Below are 21,983 nucleotides of genomic sequence, written 5' to 3'. Positions count from 1 at the left end.
AGATGCAGAAGGGCAGGTCCCCCAGGATGGTGTCCATCAGGCACTGGAATGTGGTCCCCACGTTCCTATGGCCGAAGGTGGAGTAAGGGAAGGTGTACATCCCGAACAGCGTGACAATGGCTGTCTTCAGACCGTCATCAGGATGCACAGGAACCTGAAAGTATGATTTTAGCAAGTCCATCTTCGTGAAGACCTTGGCCCCATGAAGGGTGCTTGTCAGGTCTTGCATGTTTGGCAATGGGTAGTGGTCTGGCATGGTGACTAAGTTCAGGCGATGGTAGTCTCTGCAGGGCCTCCAGGAACCATCCGACTCCTTTACCATATGCAGGGGAGACACCCATGGGCTCGATACTTTGGTACAGGCGCCCACCTGTTCCATTTCAGCGAAGGCCCATTTGGCGTCTTGTAGTTTTTGGGGGAGCAGGCGTTCAGAGCTTGGCACGAGTTGGGGGCCTGTTGTAGTGATGTGGTGGCAGATGTCGTGCTTGGCACCAGCCCCCAGCAACTGGCAGAGCTCTGGTTTAAAAACCTCCGGGAACTCCTGGAGGAGGGTGGTGTAAGTGTTTGAGGCTGTGAAGCAGGCGGCAGGCATCCCCAGTCCAGTGGAGAGTTGTCGGGAGTGGCAGGTTCCAGTGTCAAGGAGGTGTTGCCTGCCGATGTCGACCAGGAGTCCGTGGTGTCCCACGAAATTGGCGCCCTGGAGGGGGAACTTGACCTCTGCAATGACAAAAGGCCAGTGATACCTGCGGCCCAAGATGGAGATTGTGCAGATTGTTGTTCCATAGCAGTGGATGGAGTTCCGTTCGCGGCTACCAGGGAGGTCCTGGGGTCTGCTGTCCGGGCATAGTCCTCCTCAGACGGCAGGAACACTGACTGCATTGTGCCTGTGTCAACCAGCAGGCACCGCTTTGATATATCGTCTCTGATGAAGAAACCTGCTGGTCGCGAGTCATTGTATTTTGTGGCCGCCCTTCTCATTTTTTGTGAAGGAACAGGGGGTTTTGCAGTTCCTGGCGCTGCGGCCGAATTTTCTGTGGAAATAGCACCACGCTGGGTTCGTCCACGCCCTCTGCTCCCTTGACAGTGCTCTCCTGCTATAGATCACGTTTGTGTTCTCTGGGTCGTCGTCCTCCGACGTCAGGCTACAGGCTGTGAGGGTAGTGGCTGCAAGGGCAACGGCGTGCTTGGAGGCCTTAGTGGCTTTGTGGATTTTCTGGGCGGCATCATCCAGCTCGTCCATGGGAAGGTCGTCTGCGTCAGTAATTTGGCCCCTCACCTCCTGCGGAAGGCGCCGCAAGAATATTGTTCCTGTGCCCATTTGTGTCGATGCCTGGCAGTGTTACTAGACCCCGCAGTTCATCCCAGGCGTCCCTGGGTGATGTTTCCCCCAGGGGCTGGGTCAATAGGTCTAGGGCGCGCTGCGCTCTCTCGGGGACGGTCATGGAATAAGTTTGTATCAGGTTGTCTCGCAAGGCTGTGCACGTGACCTTGTCTGGCTGTGAGTCAAGCCATGGGGTGATCTTGTTGAAGACCTCTTCAGGTAGCGTCGTCATGATAACGTCTGCCTTGGTCTTCTCATCTGTGATACGTGCCACGCAGAAGTGAGCATCTGTGCGCAGAAACCAAGATGCTGTGTTCTGGCGCAAAAATGGGGGGAGCTTTACCGCATCTGGCTTTGTGAGTGAAAGGGGCACGCAGACAATTTCTGTGTTTTCGGATTGTGATTGTAATTCAGACTCTGCCATCTTTACTTTCACACACCAAAACACGAGTACGCGCCATATTTAGTCCGCTAACAGTGTTAGAATTCGAGTGGTCGACGTGAGTCATGAATGGAGAGGGCCAAACCTTTCAAAATGCCAAAACGTACCCTTGCTGGGATGCCATTATTAGTCCGTTAATGGCATTGGGGTTCCTCCAAGAAAGGAGCTTTCAGAGGCCTAGACTGTGTTGCCGTTTTGAGTCCGTTAAAGGCTCTCTGAAGGTAAATGCAGCCTTATTTAGTCCGTTAATGGCGGGGCCAAAACCGCACGGTTACCTGTCACTCCGGGATCACCAGTTGTGAGGTTCAAGAAGACAGGTCTGGGTATGACTGATTTATTTCTCGGAAACCATGTATACATTGAAGAATGTGGATGGAAAGGAAGTGACTGACCTGCAGATTCCCATGTCACGCATTTGGACAAGAATTTGCATTGTTACATGGCATATAAATGAGAATAATTTGCGTTACAATAAATGTACAAAGTAGTTACATACATCAGCAGAAAGGCTGGACAATAATGCGTATGGAGGGAGACATAAAAAATATGAAATAATAATAGGTAATATACATGGTGTGGTTAATGCAGAAATGAAGAGGCATTTGACGCCTTTACAGTAGAAGTAATTATGTTTAGTTTTGGAAATGCAGTGTTTAAGAATAATGAAAAGTTGTGTCTTATAAATAATTAAGTTGGGTGTCTGCATCAGATTTTTCCTTTGTTTTGTATGTCATTACAACCCCACTTGTCATATATATGCCAAATATTTTGTCCCCCAAATATTTTGTTTAGCAATTAGTCTGATGTACAGGCATCAGTGGGACTTTCAGGTAGGACAGAATTGCAACTCACTAGATGACATCTGCTGTCTGCTAACTTCAGTGAACTTGCTTCTTTTAGTTTGCCAACTTCTGTATTAGGTAGTTCTGTTTTAATTAAACCCTGCCAAGAACTCAGAATTATGCACTGAATCATCACTTCACTTGATATAGTGATTTTATCCTCTTTTACATCAACTTCTTAAGGTAAAGTGATACCTCCTTTTATGATGAGTCTGCATCAGTCAACAATAAATATTAAAAAACCATAAAAAGCCTGCTGAAGCCTCCTTACATACCCTTTCAGGAGGCCTTCCTGGTAGACCTGCTCAAAATGATTTTCCTTATAAACTTTACTTTTTTAAAGCAGGTCAGGAATTTCAAGCTCCAAGAATGTTACCCTTAAGACAGGGTGTTGGTCATTAGGTTTTACTTTCACACAAGATTTTGAAACTCATTTACTGTTGCATCTTTTGCAATTCCTCATATAGTATTTTATCTCCCATATGGGATTACATAGCTTCTGTCACTTCCTCAGGCTTTAGTCCCCCTTTTTTTTATCTTGTTTCATCAAACTTGGACAAGAGAAGGATTCTGGGTTGCCTCTCCCATTATTCCTTGTATTAAAAATAGTGAAAGGAAGATAACCTAGGTGTCGCCTTTAAACACTAGGTGAAGAACTCTCCAAAGGAAAAAAAAAAAACCCAAGACCACTTGAAGTCTGTTTTAGACTCTCTGCAATAGATGTGTCCTAACAAGGAAGGTAGTTTGCTGCAAAGATGATTATCTGGCTTGCTTCTTAATTTTTTAATGTACTTAGAAGCTATTAGATATGTTAGATGATAACCTGTATTAAATGAGCCATGACCTGAGTTAACTAGGAACCTTCTTACATGAAAATCTGATGAGAGTGCTTAAATGGCAATGGTGGCTTGACATGACTAAATACCGGAGACAGTCACTACGCCATTCAGACAAACATCAGGTATCAGCCTGAAGAACCATGATGAAGAATATCATCTAAAGAGGTTAGGAAAAAGGCAATTAGAAAGAAAACAGACTTTGTGGCAGTGTGACTACAAAATGTTTTGAGATTCACAGTTGAAGTAAACTGATAACAGCATGTTTCAAATGAAGTTGTTGAGAGAATTCTCATCCAGAAGCTTGAAAGCAGATGTTTTCAGATGTTCTGCAAACGTGATACAAAGGAGGGAGTAGGATGAACAAAAAATAACTGATTAAGTACAGTTAGCAGTATGAAGACCAGTAGGAAGGGATAGAAAATTGTGGAAAAAAGACTTAGGCAAAGACTTAGACCAGCAGATAAACACAAGAGGATGGAGAAAAATGTCATGTCTAACCTTGCTTGAGGCAAAACCAGCTTTAATAGCTTTTGCAATGATGATGAGAAAGAAAAAGGTACTAAGAAATGCTCATCCCTTAAGCCAGGCGTTCAAGATCAGGTTTACCTGTCAGTTCACCCGCGACCAATCGACAGATGAGCGTCCACATGAAAAGAGTAGAACTGTCCGTCAGATTGTTAACTTGAGATCGTCGTCTTCAGTCCTCACCTTGTCTTTGTCGTGGTAACACTGTGTGGTACTGATGGCTGATAAGGAGGTGGAGCTTATAGACTAGCTGCTGTGGCAATTCACTCAAGAATTGGAAAGAAACAAAAAGGTGTAAAAGAGTTTGAATTAGAACCTGGGGGTTGGTTTATTTATAAAATGGACCATAAAGCCAACTTTCACTAGTACAGTAACACCTTTCATGAAAAGGCAGTACACTTGCCTAGGCCTATACCAAATTGCATGTATCACATGGAAGTATATTTTTTTTCATTATACTATTTGGACTCACAACGGGCCTGCAAATAGCGCTGCAGGGTCTAACAATGAAATGAATTAGGGGAAATCCAGCAGTGAACTATCACAAAATCATTGCTTATCTGTCAGTCAGTCAGAAGAACTTTGAGTAATGCCATCAGTTCATCCGTTCTGATGAGTGGACACTCCGCCCATAAACTTACGTCTACACAGAGGTTATAATGCCAGATTCAATGAACTGCAGAAGAATTGACAGGTAAACCTGATCGTGAATACCCGGCCTTAGACTAGTAAACACCATGAAATCTTAGGTAATCTGAAGAATGGGAGCCCTAGGTGCATCCTTTCAGATCAGGAGCTGGAAGTGGTTAAGTGGGCTCAAATCAGTAATGTCTCCAGCCCCCTTTTACTTTCTTTTGATAGATTCAATTTTTCTTGATTATTTGCTTTTCTGGCTTGGAACAGAAATGAAGTTTTCTTAATAAAACTAATATTGTAATACTTACCTGAACAGGTAAGTATTACAATATTAGTTTTATTATGAAAACTTCATATTGCAATACACTCCCTGAACACCTGAATTAGCCTGAATAACAAAATTTTAAAGGAGGTGGGATCAATCTAATTCAGCCCGACCTGTCAACAGAGAAAGCAGGTAACTCATTATCAGCCTATTATGTGTACAGTAAATGAAAGTGTCCTCACCTGGTCATTCACCTCGGTAGGTGAAGATGCCTGTAGAGAGAGTACCCCCGACGTCGTCTCGTGTCTAAGGTACTGTCTGAGTCAAGCTGCCTCCCATGTGGCTATTCAGAGCCTTTCATGTATGGAGGAGTATGATGAACCTCCCATGTGGCTATTCAGAGCCTCTCATGTATGGAGGAGAAGTTGAGTGTGCAGGATCTTCAAGTTCTTGACCGCTTGCTGACGCTGAAGACTGTGCAGAAGAGGTTGAAGAAAAACCAACCTGGTCATCCGGATCTGCCTAACCTCAAAGGCCTAACAACAAATTAATACTCTCAGTATGAACCCCGACCAACACTCTCTCAAGTTCATTAGACTACCATTAACTACCCAAAACTCCCCACATCCTGACATTACCCTATAATTATAAAATCGAGTTGGTCGCAACAAAAGGACCCAGCAAGTAACCCTTCTCTGAAGAAAACTGAATATCTCTGAGGTAGAACGTCGTGAAAACTGACACCAACTTCCAAGTAGATGCTTCCAAGATAGCTGACACCGAAAAATTCCTCAGGAAGGCCGAAGTAGTAGCCATTCCCGATACTATGTGCCCTTGGGCGCGAAGAACAACTCGAAGCCTCCGAAGGCGATGAAGAACCCTCCAATGCTTGACAAATAACCTCTCACAAGAAGAAACTAATTGCATTTTTGGAAATGGGACGAGATGGATACTTAGGGAAAACAAATAAGGTGCTCGGACGAGGCAAAAGTTTCTCGGTATGAGACAAACTTTAAGAGCCCTAACCAGACATAGCAGCATTTCGGAAGTGTCACCTCCTATGATATCATCCAATGATGCGACTTTAAATGTTCTGGGAAGAGGACTAGTTTCCGATTCGGATTTAGCAACAAATTCCGGCAAGCACGAAAGAAAAACATCCTTTCCCGAAAAGGATACCATCCTAGACACTGCCTGAATCTCTCTAATTCTTCTTGCTGTAGCCAGAGCAACTAAAAATAATACCTTCTTGGTTAATTGCCATAGGGACAATGACTCTAAGGGTTCGAATGATGATCTTAAACTTAAAACAGAAGCTAAATCCCACGAGGAGGCCTGAAGCGGAAAAATTGGACACTCAATTTTAAAAGATCTTAATAGATCATGTAAAATTCTGCTGGGCGAAAGCTCAGGTAGATGAAACCGGAACGTGCTACTGAGCATTGACCTATAACCAGCAATCGTAGAATAAGATGAATTCTTTTTCTTTCTCAAAAACAAGAGTAAGTCTGCTACTTTCACCACTGACGGACATGAAATACTATGCCCCTCTCTCCTGCACCAACTGTGGTACATTGCCCACCTGGCCTGGTAAAGTTTCCTAGTCGAACTTCTCAGACAGAAAGACAGTTGGCGAGCCACTGCCTTAGAGAGTCCTGAATGACAGGCTGCTCACGGGACAGTCTCCACGCAGCTAGCTTCAGCACGCGGAGGTTCCGATGGAAGTAATGGAAATGCAGCTGTCTGAGAAGATCTTTCCTCTCTAGAAGGAATATTGGGACTTCCGTCAACCTGTCCAGAAGGTCTGGAAACCAAGGTCTTTGGGGCCAGAAGGGGCATGTCAAAGTCATCTGCGTGTTGACGCTGTTTCTGAGTTTGATCAGAACTTCCTGGATCAACCCGAAAGGAGGGAATGCATACACTTGCATGTTGTCCCAGGAGTGTAGCATTGTATCTGTCCCGCAGGGCATGGGGGTCCGCTACTGGGGAGAAATAGACCGGAAGACAGAAATTTAACCTGGTGGCGAAGAGGTCCACTGTTGCTGGCCATCTCTTTAACAGAAGTTGAACTTCCTCTTGAACTAGAGTCCATTCAACCCCAAGAACTTCCTGCGAACGACTCAAAGCGTCTGCTAAAACATTAAGTTTCCCCAACACAAATTGAGGGATGAGAGAAACTCTGCGGTTCTCACACCAATGAAGAATTTGTGCTATGTCGTTTAATGCTTGCAATTTTGTTCCCCCCCATTTCTCGAGATATGACACTGCCGTAATGTTGTCATGAAATAGCGATACTATCTTGTTGCTTACTTGTTCTGAGAAGCAGCTTAGAGCCTTCTCTACTGCTCTCTGAAATTTTTGGACTCCTCTCGATCCAGATCCCTCCAAAGGCCTTGGGCCTGAGATTCCTCCAGGGTTGCACTTCAACCCCGATCTGAGTCCAATCTTACGCCAATGGTCAGATGATGTTCTTCTGACCACCACCGAAGATCCTTCAGACAAGAATCGTCCCAGACTATGAACACGTTCTCTTCCCGAAAGTCCCAGCAATTCCTGAGACACACCTGCCGAGAATGCATCCGGAGACGAGACCCTGGAACAAGAAGCGAGAGGGAGGACATTCGACCAAGCAAGCTTTTCCACAGGCTCACTGGTTGAGCTCTGTTCGACAGGAATACCTCCAGTTGGCTTAGAAATGCCAGAATCCACTCTTCTGTCGGGAAAGCCCTCAAAAGACGAGTCTGAATCATCCCTAAATAAGTCTTTACTTGCGCTTGCATTAGTGAGCTCTTGTCTAAATTGACTCGAATTCCTAAAGTTTGACACAGGTTCAGTAGGAAATCCCTTGCCTGCAACACCCTGTCCACAGATGAAGCCTGAACCAACCAATCGTCAAGATATCTCCTCATCCGAAAACCCTGACAATGCATTATGTCCAAAATCAGAGACATTACCCTCGTGAAGACCCGAGGTGCTGTGGTCAGACCGAAGCAGAGGACTTTGAACTGGAATGTTCCAATTGGACCCGAGAAACGAAGGAACTTCCAAGATTCCTGATGAATCAGAACCTGGAGATAGGCATCCTTGGGGTCCACTGAAATCATCCAATCATCTCTCCAAACTGACCGCAGCACCGACTGCGAAGTTTCCTTGTTAAACTTCGCCAAGAGATCTATAATGGGTCTCCAAGGTTCTCTCGCTTTTTGGGCCACGAAGATCTGGCTGTAAAAACCTGAAAGGGAGCGGGCTCTAATGCTCCCTTCTCCTAAAAGGGCTTGGATCTCTGCCGCCAAAGCTATCCCCTTGATAGAGGATGGGGAATAACTGGGAAGATAAACCGGGGAGCCGGATAGGGGAAGACAAGAATGAAATGGGACTCTGTATCCTTCCCTTAACACCTCCATTACCCAACTCTCTGTGCCCCACTCCTTCCAGATGTTCCAGACAGGAGCAAGGCAACCTCCTACAGGCGCAGGTGAAGGGAACATCTCCTACTTCCGAAAACCCTTCTTGATGGACGAAGGTTTTGATCCCAAGGCAGAAGCTGAACTCTTGGAGGCAAAACGGACCTTCTTCGGTGATCTTACGGGGGACTTGGAATGAGAACACTTGACCAGAGATGACATTCTGGACCCTTTAGGAGATCTGGAACTCTTGAGCTGCTACCCAAATCATAGCCTGTTGTGACTCTTACTGCCGATGTCGAAGACACAAAATTTACCATGGAAAAGACATCCTCCTCCCAAAAAAAAAAAAAAAAACTGTTGCTGAGCGCAAAAGGAGCCCTCAACAGAACCCTCTTATGAATCTCTGGATAATGAGGATGCAGATGATTTAAAAAGAAATCCCTCCTCCTCTTCCTAAAGAAGGTCGTACAGCCCACAGAAATGTTTGCCTGGTAAGCCAACCCCATAGAAACTGAAGTGATGAGGTTATCAAACAACACAGGATCGGAAGGAGTGTATCCATCCTGTTTAAGGAACCCCATTAACCCGGACAACATCCACATAGAGTGGGACAAGGCCTCCGACTGGTTGCGAAAGGTGTCCAAGATACAAACCTCCCTAGATGTAACTGAAACCAGACGATTTGACGAAGGAACCCGAGAGAGAAGAGCCTCAACAAATTCGTTGAGAGGAACCCTAACACTCGCAGAAGGATTACCCGCTACCTTGTAAAACCCCTTCCGAATAGGAAGCAAGGTTGAATCCTGCTTACCCGACCCGATAATAGCAGCTAACCTAAAGTCTGCCTCCCTCAACGCCTGTTCAACTCGGCCAAACCTGTCCAGATTCTTTGATGAGAGACTACCGTTTCGTTACAAACAGTGATTCGAACATTGCTTGATTTGGTTGTGTAGGCTCCTCAACAGCTTTAGACTGCAGATAAAGAGAATGGATAAAGTCCACCACCTGCTTATACTCATTGTCATTAGCTGGAGGAAAACTAATACAGTGAACACCCCATATTCACGAATAGATAAAATCCGCGAATACTTAAAACACCTCTATAAACACTTAGAACTGCCCATTTTGATAGTTTAAACACAAGAAAAACCCTGTAAAAATGCTTATACCTGAGTATTTTGATAGTTTTATCACAAAAAGTGCATTTATTCATGAAAATTATATGAAAATACAGTAATTAGTCAATATTTCTGTGAAAAATACTGTGAATGGGCGAATTTTCCGCGAATAATGGGTAGATATGTTCCACAGAGAAACCCGCGAATGCGTGAGTCTGCAAATCGTGAGAACACGAATACTGGGGGTTTACTGTATCTGGTATTGGATCCTCTTCTTCAAAGGAACATTCTTTGTCAGACTGGTCCGACCAAACCGGAACAGGAAGAGAGACAGGCTGACCACTAGCAAACGCCAAACTTGAAAACCTGGAACTTGTTACACCTGGATGCGCGAGACGGACACCTGACATATCTGTCGCAAACATACTCGAGCCAACCATAGTTGGTTGCGCAAACCCCGCACCACCCAGCGACGATGACACAACACCTGGGCCAGCCACACCTGGACAACAAACACCCACCCCTGAGAGCGAAGAGGTCGCAACACCCGATCCACACAAACCTGGACAAATCAAAGCCGCATGAGAACGGGAATCTGGAACTGAAGTCACGCTGGTTAAGGAAGAAGGGGGGAAGAACTCCTTGATGACCCAGAATCAACCCAGAACCTACATTGAATGCCTTAGACGGAGGAACAGAGAAATCTGCAGGAAAAGTTGAGAAAGAAGAAGAAGAAGGGGAGAAGAAAGAAGAAGCCACAGCCGGAGTAACCACCGGAGCGCCTACATCCTACGTTGGACAGGTGGAGAACATACCAACTGGTCCAGAACTCAAAGGAGTTTCAAAGGGCAAGCTACGAACTACTGAACTCAAGGTAGCCGAAGAAGGCAAATTACCAGCCATCCTAGAGAACGGATAGGCTGAGGAAACTATCGGTACTGATGCACTGAAGGCTGGCGCAGGCAAACCGCCGACTGCCATAGCATCCATGAGAATCGCAGAGGATACATTACGGTTAGAACCCCGTAAAGGATGAAATAAGGAGTTGCTGATGCCTCCGCAACCACCTGAGAAGCATCTAGATCGGATGTCTGAGAAACTACAGGATTTGCAAGGGGGCAGATCCTACCTTCGAGGTTTGCGGTTCACCATGACCCCCGGCACCTATTAGGGCTGGTTCTGGAACAGAGGCGGGGGCTGAAAAAGAACGATCAGAATCTACAACACTAGTACTACTATCACTATCTTTAGTTTCTGTTAATTTAATCATAAAGCTAGAAAATAGACTAGACATACTAGCTGATAACTTGTCTTCTAACTTCTTGCATAATTCAGATTCTAAAGCTCCCTTATCAAGAGCCTCTACCTCTACAGCTGGTTCTGACCTACTCTTAGAAGCTAAAGATTTTCTGTGCTTTACATAATCTTCCATCTGATCTACTTACCATCTTAGGCTGACATTACATTGAATCTTTCTACATGATATACACAAAGAATGTCTGTCGTGTTTGAGGGTGCTCATCCTACGCTTGCAGGCCGTGCATGATCGATGAGCAGTAGCATCCCCAGCAGTAGAAAGCTCAGTCGTTAAGGTTGTAGCAGAAGTGGAAGCAGTGGCGCTAACCGACAGGGGGATCTTCCTGTCTGATTTATCCATCTCAAAGTCCAAAAACAAAGCCAAAGTCAAAAGTGGGAGAGAAAATCCAAAACCAGTCAAAAAAGAACAAATCCAGGAGAAAAGGACAATGAAATGGTCCAAGTTATCTAATATCCAAAATATTTATAAGGGGGTTGGGCTAAAGACCAAAAAGTTCACCTGATGCAGGATACATCCACACAGCATGGCGAACTGACAACAATTGAGGATCTCGGTAGCAGCGTTGTCAACGGTACCTCGGGTAACTCATTTGACAAGATTTTTCCTGTAGCGTTAGTAATGCTGACAGTTAATTACCCACTTTGTGGGTAAAATTATGGGCATATAGTTTGGGCTGGTCAGTGACCAGAGCTAATTCAGGTGTTCAGGGAGTGTACTGCAATTTTAGGATTAAGCCAAAAGCCAAGCACTGGGACCCATGGGGTCATTCAGCATTGAAAGCAAAATTAACAGTAAGGTTTGAAAGGTGTAACAGGAGGAAAACCTCACAATTACACTTTGAAACAATTGTTAGGAGAGGGTGGAAAGGTATAGTAAAAGGAATGAAAGAGGTTGCAGCTAGGGGCCAGAACATTGATGAACTGAGGGTTATGCCCCATTCTTACCAAGAGTTCCAAACTGTAAGCAATATTTCTTAGGGAAAATGGAGGTGGCTAGGAAGTGTAAATGCCACTCCAGACTCCTGTTTACCAAAGAAAACGTTCACCAAGTCATCAGGTGTCTGCCCAATACCAATGGAATGAAAGTATGTCAAGGATCATGAATGTACTTCCTAACATATGGCATGTAAAAAGTAGTTATTTGGAAAAGGGTACACTATACCTGTAATAATCATGACACCTCACGTGTCAAAGCTTAAGTTGCTGGGCAGTGTTTTGAGAGTTCCTAGTTACGTATAGACAGAAGTCCAAGGAGATGGAGGCCTCAGTGACGTTATTAAGGTCAAAGGAACTCAGAGAGTCCGAAATGCATGCGTAGAGCTTTTAGATGACCCATATTAGATGAATCTTGGAATAATGCTGATTAGAATTTCTTTCCTCTTAATACTTGTTGTAGTGGAAGGTGGTAATAAAGTAAAAACAACTTCACCATACCCAAGAGTGATGGGTATATCTTAAAGGTAGGCAGACTGTTTCAGCAGCATAATTTTGTTAAGAGCAGTCTTAAAGCATAAAACTTAAGCCGCCATGGTGGAATCAAATAAAGGCAAGATTGATCTTAATCACTGCATATCATGTTAACGCTAACCAGTGCTGGAACTCTTTTATTACATTTACTGTTAGATTGACTGGTAGTATCACTGATGTGGATGCTTATAAAAGCCTTTAAAGTAGTAAGCTGGCTAATGTGCCAACTACCTCCTGAGATACTACCACTATAAAAAAAATAGGACTCTTCTAAGATTGGCCAGAAAATCTGATATTGGATACTTCTTCTTAGGTATGGCCCTTCCTAGTCCACATAAGAGTATCATTGTCTGGAGTGTGTTCTGTTAGGCCGGGTGCCAAGTGGCTGTGTTTGAAATCATGGAGTTGGTTTTGTGGATATGGCTGAAAAACACAGTTTTGGAAAGGCAGCACTGGAACATAAGCAAAAAGGATTAGCTTGTTACACCAAGCATGGCATGTTTAACAGAGCCTAAAATTATGAGCACATTAATATACTGTAATAGGAATAAACAGTGGGACTGATTAAGATAATTTTAGCTAGTATGGTTGGCTTCTTTTTCTTGAAGCTCAAGGACTGTCTTCCAAGTACTGATGCGGTATATTTCAAGTGATGTATTTGTTTTTATGTAACAGAACACAGGAAAAATTTTGATTCATATACATACATGTAAATCCATTATTTTTCTTGCATTGCATAATTTCATTGTGAATTCCACTTCACTATACAATATACTGAAGGGCACTTCTTCAAGCAAACAATGTTTCTGCTCTTTAACTGTCAGAATAAGCACTGAAGTACTGTATATTATTTGTACCTGTGAAACAAAAAAAAAATAGTTTTAATATTATTCCTCCCTATCTACAGGAAAAATATTGTTTAAAAGGAAGGGTTGTTTGTTTAAAAGTACTTAGGATAGGTTTTTAGAATTTTGTTTAGTTATAAAAAGCTTTTGAAAACTGAGTTATATACTTTCAACCCAATCATAGCTGGTGAACACCAACTATGAATCCCTTTACAGTGTACCAGCTATGAATCCCTTTACAGTGTTGTTCTGAAGGCATTAGGTTTTATAAGTTTTTATTGCAATCTGAAGGTAAGAGCAGAGTAAACTGACGTTATTGTTTTTTACCTTTCAGAGGGCATTACTTTGAAGAAGTGCCGTAGGCGTTGTGCACGGAAGTCAAAGTTTCTTAGTTTCACCGAATACATAACAACTGTCCTTGAAAATTATGAGTTTATACCAATTAAGGGTCAAAGTTCTTATGGAAAAGCTGAGCATTTCATAGCAGAGGAATCCTTTTCAAAAACTAAAAAGGCTTCAGAAAGAGACAGTTGTTTATCATCAAGTGGTAACAGCAGTGTTTCAGTAACACTGCAAGAGACCCCCCCAATGTCAAGAGAGTTCATTAGGGATGGTCTGGAAGCGTGTTTTACTGAATATAAGGGGATGTTTTATTTAACTGAACCCTTGACAGGTCTTCAACTAGCCTTGCAACCAGTATTAGAAGCATTAGTATTGTTAGACAGAGTAACTTACTTAAAAGAAGCAAAGTTTGAGAAAGTTTGGCTTGAAGAAGTCTTTGATGTTGCTCTCTCACCTAGAAATGTTGCATTAATTGCTGTTAGATGATTGTTACTTAGATTAGTTATGAATTTTTGTCAGATCCATGCATGATTTTTTTATATTTACAAAATATTGTTGATCAAAGTCACTATACCTTGGAAATAACATATTCCCAAGGTATAGTGACTAATATTAAACGAGACTTGTGGCTTCATATTAATGATTAAAATACATATGTAAAATATTTTTTTATATCACTTGTGAGTATTTTCTTGTTCACCTACTTCTAGGAAGAAAGTATTTTCTCAAGAGCATTATAATTTCCTCCTGCCAATTACCAAAGACCTAAGCATAATTATTTGGATAATTTGTCTCCATATTGTAGTTAATTGGCAAATTAAGTTTACAGGTTCTTCATTTAAGGTGGACCAGTTCATCTCCCAGTCACCTAGTAATTAACATCTGGTAGTAAGCCCTCTCTTAGAAAAAGAGCATCTTTTAGTTTTCAGATTTCTTTGTTTACAATTTTCTTCTACTACTGTACTATGGTGCCTTACCCATCAATGAAGGTACTTTGCATTTCCATCAGTATCATGGACACTGGTTATAAATTGAAAGGGTACATGGCTTTGGGTCAATCTCCTCTAGAGAAGAGATTTCATCTTCACTCCAAGAACTCAAGAATATTGCTGAAGATTACTTTCATATATGTTCCTAAAGTATTCAAGCATGATTTGTGTGTCCATTGAAGTACACAATTTCCTCATATTTCCTCAAATACATGTATGATGGCAAATTGTTCATCTTTATCTTTAAGACTATTAAGGGACTTCCAGTAAACCTTTCACTAGTTCAAAGAGGGATTTTGGGCATCCTGTTACCCAGTTCCAAAGAGGATTTCATCTTGTGCAGTACTTCTGTAGTATATGTGTCTTTTATAAGTGACAGTCATTATGCCTGCATGACCTGTTGGATATGATGAACTTCCTATGGCTCAGGAAATTAAAACAATAAGCAATCAGCTCTGATGGCAGCAATGCACATAACAGTGACTAGCAATTCCAGTGAGTTTAAAAGTATTGTAGTTGGCATGTCTTTCAGCACTGTTCATCCTTAAGAATGGTGTGGAGAGGAAACACAGTCTGCTATATTGAGAAATTTAGGGTATTTTCTTGGTTATCTTGGCATTTGTAGATTTTGTACTTTAATTCAACCATTATGTATAGGACAGCTAACTTGAGAAGTGGCACTTAAATGACCAAATGACTCTTTCAGTCATTGCTTAGAGGAAGATTTGAGCTTCTGCAAGAAACCTTACTGAATTCAACTCCCGGTAAGCCGATCCTGTGAATATTCTTTAATAATCAGCCAGAAAATAGATGCATACTCTATTAACTTTGTGGCATGGGCTGCAGAAGCTTGTGAAAAATATTTTTTTTTTATACAAAACCTCAGGTGTGTCAGCTCTCTTTAAAAAACTTGCTCAAAAAAGAATACTCCAGCTCTGAACTCCCTCTGTCAGTAGAAAATACTGTAGCCATATCAATGTGTTGTACAACCCAATTCAACTAATCTGCAAGCTCTGCAGGATTGTAAGAAAGGCACATTACATTGTAAAGTGACGAGTTTGTACAAGAAAAATAGTAAAAAAATTATATTTGACACTAAAAATCCATACAAACATTCCTCTACTTATGAACTAATTACATTCCGAGCGGCTATTTGTATCTTGATTTGTTCGTAGGTACAATTTGATATATGCAAAGTCAATAAGTACAATATTATTATGTTTTTTCATCTTAAAACTCAATACTGGACTAGTACTGTGCTGTTTTTTATAGAGTACTTTATTAATATAAATGATACATAACACCTAAATAAGTGCTAAATTGTGAAGATAATAGTACAATTTATAGAGCACTTTAATACAAATGATACATAAAGTCTAAATACAGTAAGTAAATTGTGATAATAGTACAGTAAAGTACAGTTGTTTTTCTTACCTTTGAAACTGGTTTCGTAGGCTTGACATGATGGATGAGAGGAGGAGAGGCAGTGTGGAATTACAGGGGTGGCGGGTCGTCAATGTCAATGTTGTCTTTGGGAAGGATTTCCTAAGCATCACTTTCTTCTTGATTTGGGGAGGAAGCAGTCAACAGAGGTGGGGAGGCTGTTGAGGTTGAAGGCACTGGTTTGAGGAATTTGTCTGAAGAAGTCTGCATTGTTTTTCTTTTCTTTTCATTGTATATATTATAACAATGCATAGTATTGTTGATGATTGTTGCTACTTTTGAGAAACTCAACATTTGGATGCTGATTCTCAAAAATAGTCAAAACTTTTTCTTTAAGAGGAAACCCATCAGCCATCAATTTTGTTTAATACTTCTTTAAAAAGAATTTCTTCTTCTTCTGTTCTTTGCATTTCTTCCAGTTCCATTAAATCCTCATTCGTCAATCCTCTGAATAAGACCCAAACTGCTCTTCAAAGTCCACCTGCCTTAAGTCAAACTGTAGCTTTTAGCTTAGGTAAATAAGACTGGTAATGATTCCCTTTGCCTCCTCTTCTTGATTTCTTTGAAATCGTTAACAAACTGCAGGCATGTAGCCTTCCATGCTCCATTCGTGTTAGATGTCATTCACCTCGTGTCATGCAGTATCAATATTCCTTACATAATTGTAAATGTTGTAACCCTTCCAAAAGTCACATAAGGTCACACCCAGGTCATTTACTTCCTTCAATGTTGTAACCATTCCAAAGGTCACATAAGGTCACACCCAAGTCATTTACCTCCTTCAATGCTTGCCTGTACGTACGGCGAGTGTAATATTTCTTGAAACTTGCTATTATGCCTTAACCCATTGGCTGAATGAATGAAATTGTGTTAGGAGGTAAATAAACAATTATAACATCCGGATGGAAATTATCTAAGTGCAGTGGGTGACCAGGGGCATTATCCAAAATTAAGAGAATCTTGAAAGGAATCCCATTCTCACAGCAGTACAGCTTGACTTCTGGAACAAAAATTATAAAAAAAAAAACCAGTCTTCAAAAAGGATTTTGACAAAGGAAAAATCTATTTCTGGGGAGGGGCCCGTGTCACCCGGTGAAATAATCCATTCAGCACTTATTTCTAGGGAATTCCGTTGCTAGATACCAGAGAAAGCTAAATGTAAAGCTGGGGTTACTACCGCCAGAGTGAGCTCCAAGAAATGGAGTCGTATATGGTAAAGGGTGAGATTGTCACAATCACGGGACCCTGCCCTATAAAGATTCCCAATGTCAAAAGTCCCAACGAGAGAGGAGCCAATACAAGCCCATGCACTACTCGCGGACTGTACACAAGGCAACACTAGTCGCATTCCATGTTAGCACCCACCCCACTAGAATGATGTTTACCATGGGAGGGAGAGAATGAAAACGGGTGGGTCACCGGGTGACACGGGCCCCTCCCCAGAAATAGATTTTTCCTTTGTCAAAATCCTTTTTCTGGATCGGGGACCCGTGTCAGCCGGTGAAATAATAACAGAGAAATAAATATCATTCTTATGCTATTAAGGACTTTAAATAGAGACGTTGAAAACTAGGGGAGAATTCCACCCTGAACATTATAGTAAGGTCCTCGAAATTCATGTAATGAAAATAATGTAAGTGGCCACCATCTAAGATCATGAGCTTTGGAATTGAACCTGAATAGGCTTGTATTAAGAAAATACTTGCTGCCTAATAGCAGACACAATGACAGTACCCTTTACATTTAGCTTTCTCTGGTATCTAGCAACGGAATTACCTAGAAATAAGTGCTGAATGGATTATTTCACCGGCTGACACGGGTCCCCGATCCAGAAATACAGCAAGACTTGCCTAGGCTTGTTACTGGACATCCAGATTACAGGCAGAGAACTCTTTATATTTTTGAGTGCCCGTGGATTTGCAGCGCGATACACCAGTGAGAGGTTTTAGCTCTAAGTCTCCTGCTGTGTTGCCACCCAGCAGTAAAGTTAGCCTAGCCTTCACCACCTTAAATCCTGGCATCATCATCTCTTCACAGCTGATGTACGTTTTCTGGCATTTTTTTCCAGAATAGGCCTGTCTCATCAATATTAAAAATTTGCTGAGGGGTATAACCTTCCTTATCAATTATTTCCTTGAGTATCTTAGGAAATTTTTTGGCTGCTGCTTTATCAGCACTCACTGCCTCACCAGTAATGGACACGTGACGCAAGTTAGTGCATTTTTTTAACCAATAAAACCATCCATGACTTGCAGCAAATGTTTCATCTGCATTGTTTTCGCCAGCCTTAGCCTTCAAGTCATCGAAAAGGCTTTTGGTCTTTTCCTGAATCGGCATGAGTCTAAGCTGTACAAAACTTTGTCTCTGGTGTTCCATCCAGATAACCAAAATTTTTTCCATTTCTACTTCCACCCTCCCCCTTTCTCTTATATTTGTTGACTGCACTGGCACAGAACTTTTTACATATTCCATAATTCTATCTTTGTTCTTAAAAACTGTGCCAATAGTCGAGCGATTCATATTATAATGGCGTGCTACCTCAACCATTTTTTCACCACTTTCTAGTTCTTTATAATTGGCACTCTTGTTTCCCTTGAGATAGCTTGTTGCTTTTCACCACTGCCACTATCTTCACATGCTTGACACTTGCCATTAGCCCTGATAGATAAAGGATGGGCTCGATGTTTTATGATAAAATCACAAGAATTAATTGGAGCACAAGAGATGATGTCTTACCACTTGCATACACTCAAGTCTGGGATGGCGTACTGGCGTCAACTACAGTGCTGTTCGGTGTGGGTAGCAGCCAAAACTGTAACTAAGCAGAGGCACACAATAAAAAATTTTAACTTATGGGTGGCAGACAGAGTGCTCCGAGGAAATTTTAATTTACGATCACAGTTGTTCGTATCTCTGAAAGCTCGTAACTTGAAAGTTCATAAGTAGAGGAGCATCTGTACTGACTTTATTACTGCATGTGTAGCTCCAGTGAGATGAGACTAGTTGCTATTTGTATTGCCTTGTATAGTTAGTAAAACTGGTTACTGCTGTCAAAGGACTAAATCAATAGTTAACCACAGCACTTACTCATCATCTGTACCCTTCTGTGCATGACAAGTGACCCAAATAAGGAGGAAGAGTAGTCACAATCAGGAGCACCTCCTTTTGTGGGAGAGTAACAAACTGGCTCACAGAGGGGCAACTAACAAAAAGTAAAAAGATTTGTGGGTCAGGCTCCAAAGTTAAAAGTGTAAAAAGGACAGAATACAGAATTTAGGCCAAAGGCCAAGTGCTAGGACCTATGAGGTCATTTAGCGCTGAAACGGAAATTAACAGTAAAGAGATTCGAAAGGTGTAACAGGAGGAAAACCTTGTAGTTGCACTATGAATTGACTGTTTCAAGAGGGTAAAAAGTACTGTGGAAGAGAATATGAACAGAGGTACAGTAAAAGAAATGAAAGAGGTTGCAGCTAGGGGCTGAAGGGAAGCTGCAGAGAACCTAAGTAACGACTACAGTGCACCTTTTTACCCTTTTACAGGAAAAAATGTATACTGTACAGGATATCAGGGACCTTCATATAACAAAACTGATGATAAAAGAACTGTTGATATTTCTTTTAAACTTTAGACATAGCCCAAATTTCATAATCCTTAATTTTCCAACTGGATGCAGTGAGTTTGGGAGTGTAATCATGAACTTTTTAAACATGAACTCTCATAACCAGAATGAGAGGGTGTTTTTAGTTTTGCCATGTTCATGCTGGTAGATAATAATAATCAGTTACTAACTCCCTTTCCAAAAGTTTTGATCTTATGAAGATAACTCCAGAATGCTCTTACATGGCAATAAAAAAAAAAGATATTTTCATTATTATAAAGTTGAAAAGGCTTGGATGAAATAACAATACAGGTTCAAATACATCTCCAATTCTTTGTGTAAGAAACCTTGTTAGGGAGAGCACATAACTCACTTGCATAGCTGAAGCTAGTGTTATTAAGGATGTTAATCAAAGAAATATCCACCCAGAGTTAATACAATAAACTGGACAGGCATTTTAACAACAACAAATCCCAGAATGGGAACCACAGAGGCCTTGGTGTAGTTCTTTCTAAAGATTTGCATATTTGACAATATTCACTAGAAGAGCCCAAGTCAATGTCCTGCTCTTGAATATCTGAGAGGGCAGAACAACAATTCTTGAAGGCACCCTGGCATGAAAAGCTTCTCCTGATAAGACTTTACTGAAGATCCTCCAAGTGTGAAGAATGAGAAGGCTGATGTTCTTTTGGTATCTCCAAAAGCAAGGCTGGCCTTGGAGCTTCTTCCAGTCAAGTAGGGCTCTTGGGAGGTCCACCAGGAACTCTGAAAGGTTCAGTAATCAGGCTCACATCCCGTGGACACTGCTGAACTACTGCCATTGGCCCAACACTGGCCTGATCAAGGCGAAAGGCAGAAATGCATACAAGTCCAGATTGTTCCAAGGAACCATGAAAATACTGCTTGCCTACAAAGTTCAAACTACTTTCAAAGTATGCTGCAGGTCTAGGGATGCAGGAACCACTCAGCCAGAATTCCACATTTCCCTCTGTCAATGACACTCACTACTCCCTGAAATAAGTACTGTATTGAAAATATATCATGTACCCCAGAGGCAGAGGTTTTGTTTTCCATAAGCCTGTTGTAACCTGAGAGGATGGTTATCTTCGCTAGACAGTTATCAGAACTCCTGTAAATGAAGTGTGTATATTATACTGACTTATTATGGAACAAGACTACAGGGGCCACTGAATTGAAATTCTTATCAAATTCATCAATGCAGAAGACTTCACAAGTTAGAAGGCGGAGAGAGCATACTGTATATTTTCTTTGCAAATGGATCTGCACAATTACCACTAGCAGTGTAGACCGAATATAAATAGGATACTGTGGGGTGTCATTTTACAAATATATAAAGCTACACTCCCATGGCTTCCAATATTTATGTTAAAAGGGGAAGGATAGGCTGTATACTCTAACAGGCTCTGACACGTATTATTACTTGTAACAGTTTCCTGCAAAGCTATACAGTACATATAGAAGACACTTTCAAAATGAGCATCTTCAGTTCTACCCATTTAGCGTTTAATCCCTGACAATTCTGCTGAATTTTACTCAAGATTTAGAGGCTGGTAAATTACAGCCCTTTTAAATTTTCTACTTTGCTGTCTTTCTCCTGCTTTTTTCAGGAAGTAGACTGATTATTACTTCTGGTTTCCTTCTTCCTAGGTTAAGAATGGGGATGTTTCCATGGAGGAGGCACCTGCCACATCCTCCTTCGAATCATGGATGTTGGGAACCTTTGATGGCATCTGTAGAGGAAGCGTCAAGCTTTAGAGCACAAGCCAAAATTGGCGCTTCCTTAGGAGAGGTGGAAATGTCAACACAATTGGCACAGCTTCTAGTATCAGGAGCACCAATCAGAACCAGAGCAGGCAAGAGAGAGAGAGAGAGAGAGAGAGAGAGAGAAACACCAGATACAATTGGTGGAGCCTCCAAAGGGGCAGGAATGCCAGTCAGAGCTGGAGCAGCATCCAGAGGCAAGAGTGCGTAGCCTCCAAATACACAGGAGCTCCAGACACAACCTCTGAAGAGGAATGGGCACAAGTCGCCACTAATGGGTAGCCTTAACATTAATTCTTCGGTTAGCAACGATACTAGAAAATCTAATTACTAGTCTAACAAACCTGCGTTGTATATTCTGTTTAGCCTCCTACAAATGAGATATATTCAGTTACCACCTTTAATGTCTACATTTTCTTTTCCATGATGTACACATCACATTTCTGTGAAGTGGGTGGATATTACAGTTCAGTACCTCCATAATATATAAATTTTGGCTCTTTAACATTCACCATGCTTTGGTTCCTTAAATTTAATCCATGTGGCAGGCTTGCCTTGCATTTTCTGCCAACATAAATCTTCTAGCACCACCTGGAAAACAGTAAAAAACATATAAAATTGTAGAACACAGTATTGGTGGAAACAGGGTTAGGCTACTCGGGTGAAATAGGAGGAAACAATTGACCTACCTTCACCCAAGAATGCCATAACATCAGTTTCTTCCAGCCCAGGGAATCCATTTAGGGGTGGCAAGAGGTGGGCAATATACGTTAAGACCATAGGTTTGTTAGCTATTAAAAAATAC

At 41.9% G+C, this 21,983-nt stretch overlaps 1 protein-coding gene across 3 annotated transcripts in view; it reads left to right on the top strand.

The window, feature by feature from the left end:
- Window positions 1–14,043, top strand: part of LOC136843764 (probable methyltransferase-like protein 25) — a 143,299-nt gene extending 129,256 nt beyond the window's left edge. For all 3 annotated transcript variants that reach the window (XM_067112441.1, XM_067112440.1, XM_067112442.1), the window contains one exon: window positions 13,359–14,043. In XM_067112441.1, coding sequence (XP_066968542.1) covers window positions 13,359–13,852 — 494 coding nt within the window. In that variant the 3' untranslated portion in view covers window positions 13,853–14,043. The remainder of the gene's footprint in view (window positions 1–13,358) is intronic.
- Window positions 14,044–21,983: the final 7,940 nt, after the last annotated feature.

The sequence above is a fragment of the Macrobrachium rosenbergii genome, chromosome 12 (assembly GCF_040412425.1).
Source record: "Macrobrachium rosenbergii isolate ZJJX-2024 chromosome 12, ASM4041242v1, whole genome shotgun sequence".
In the NCBI taxonomy this organism is placed as follows: Eukaryota; Metazoa; Arthropoda; class Malacostraca; order Decapoda; family Palaemonidae; genus Macrobrachium; species Macrobrachium rosenbergii.
Note: the sequence above shows the minus strand (reverse complement) of the source record. Positions and strands in the feature narration are given on the sequence as shown.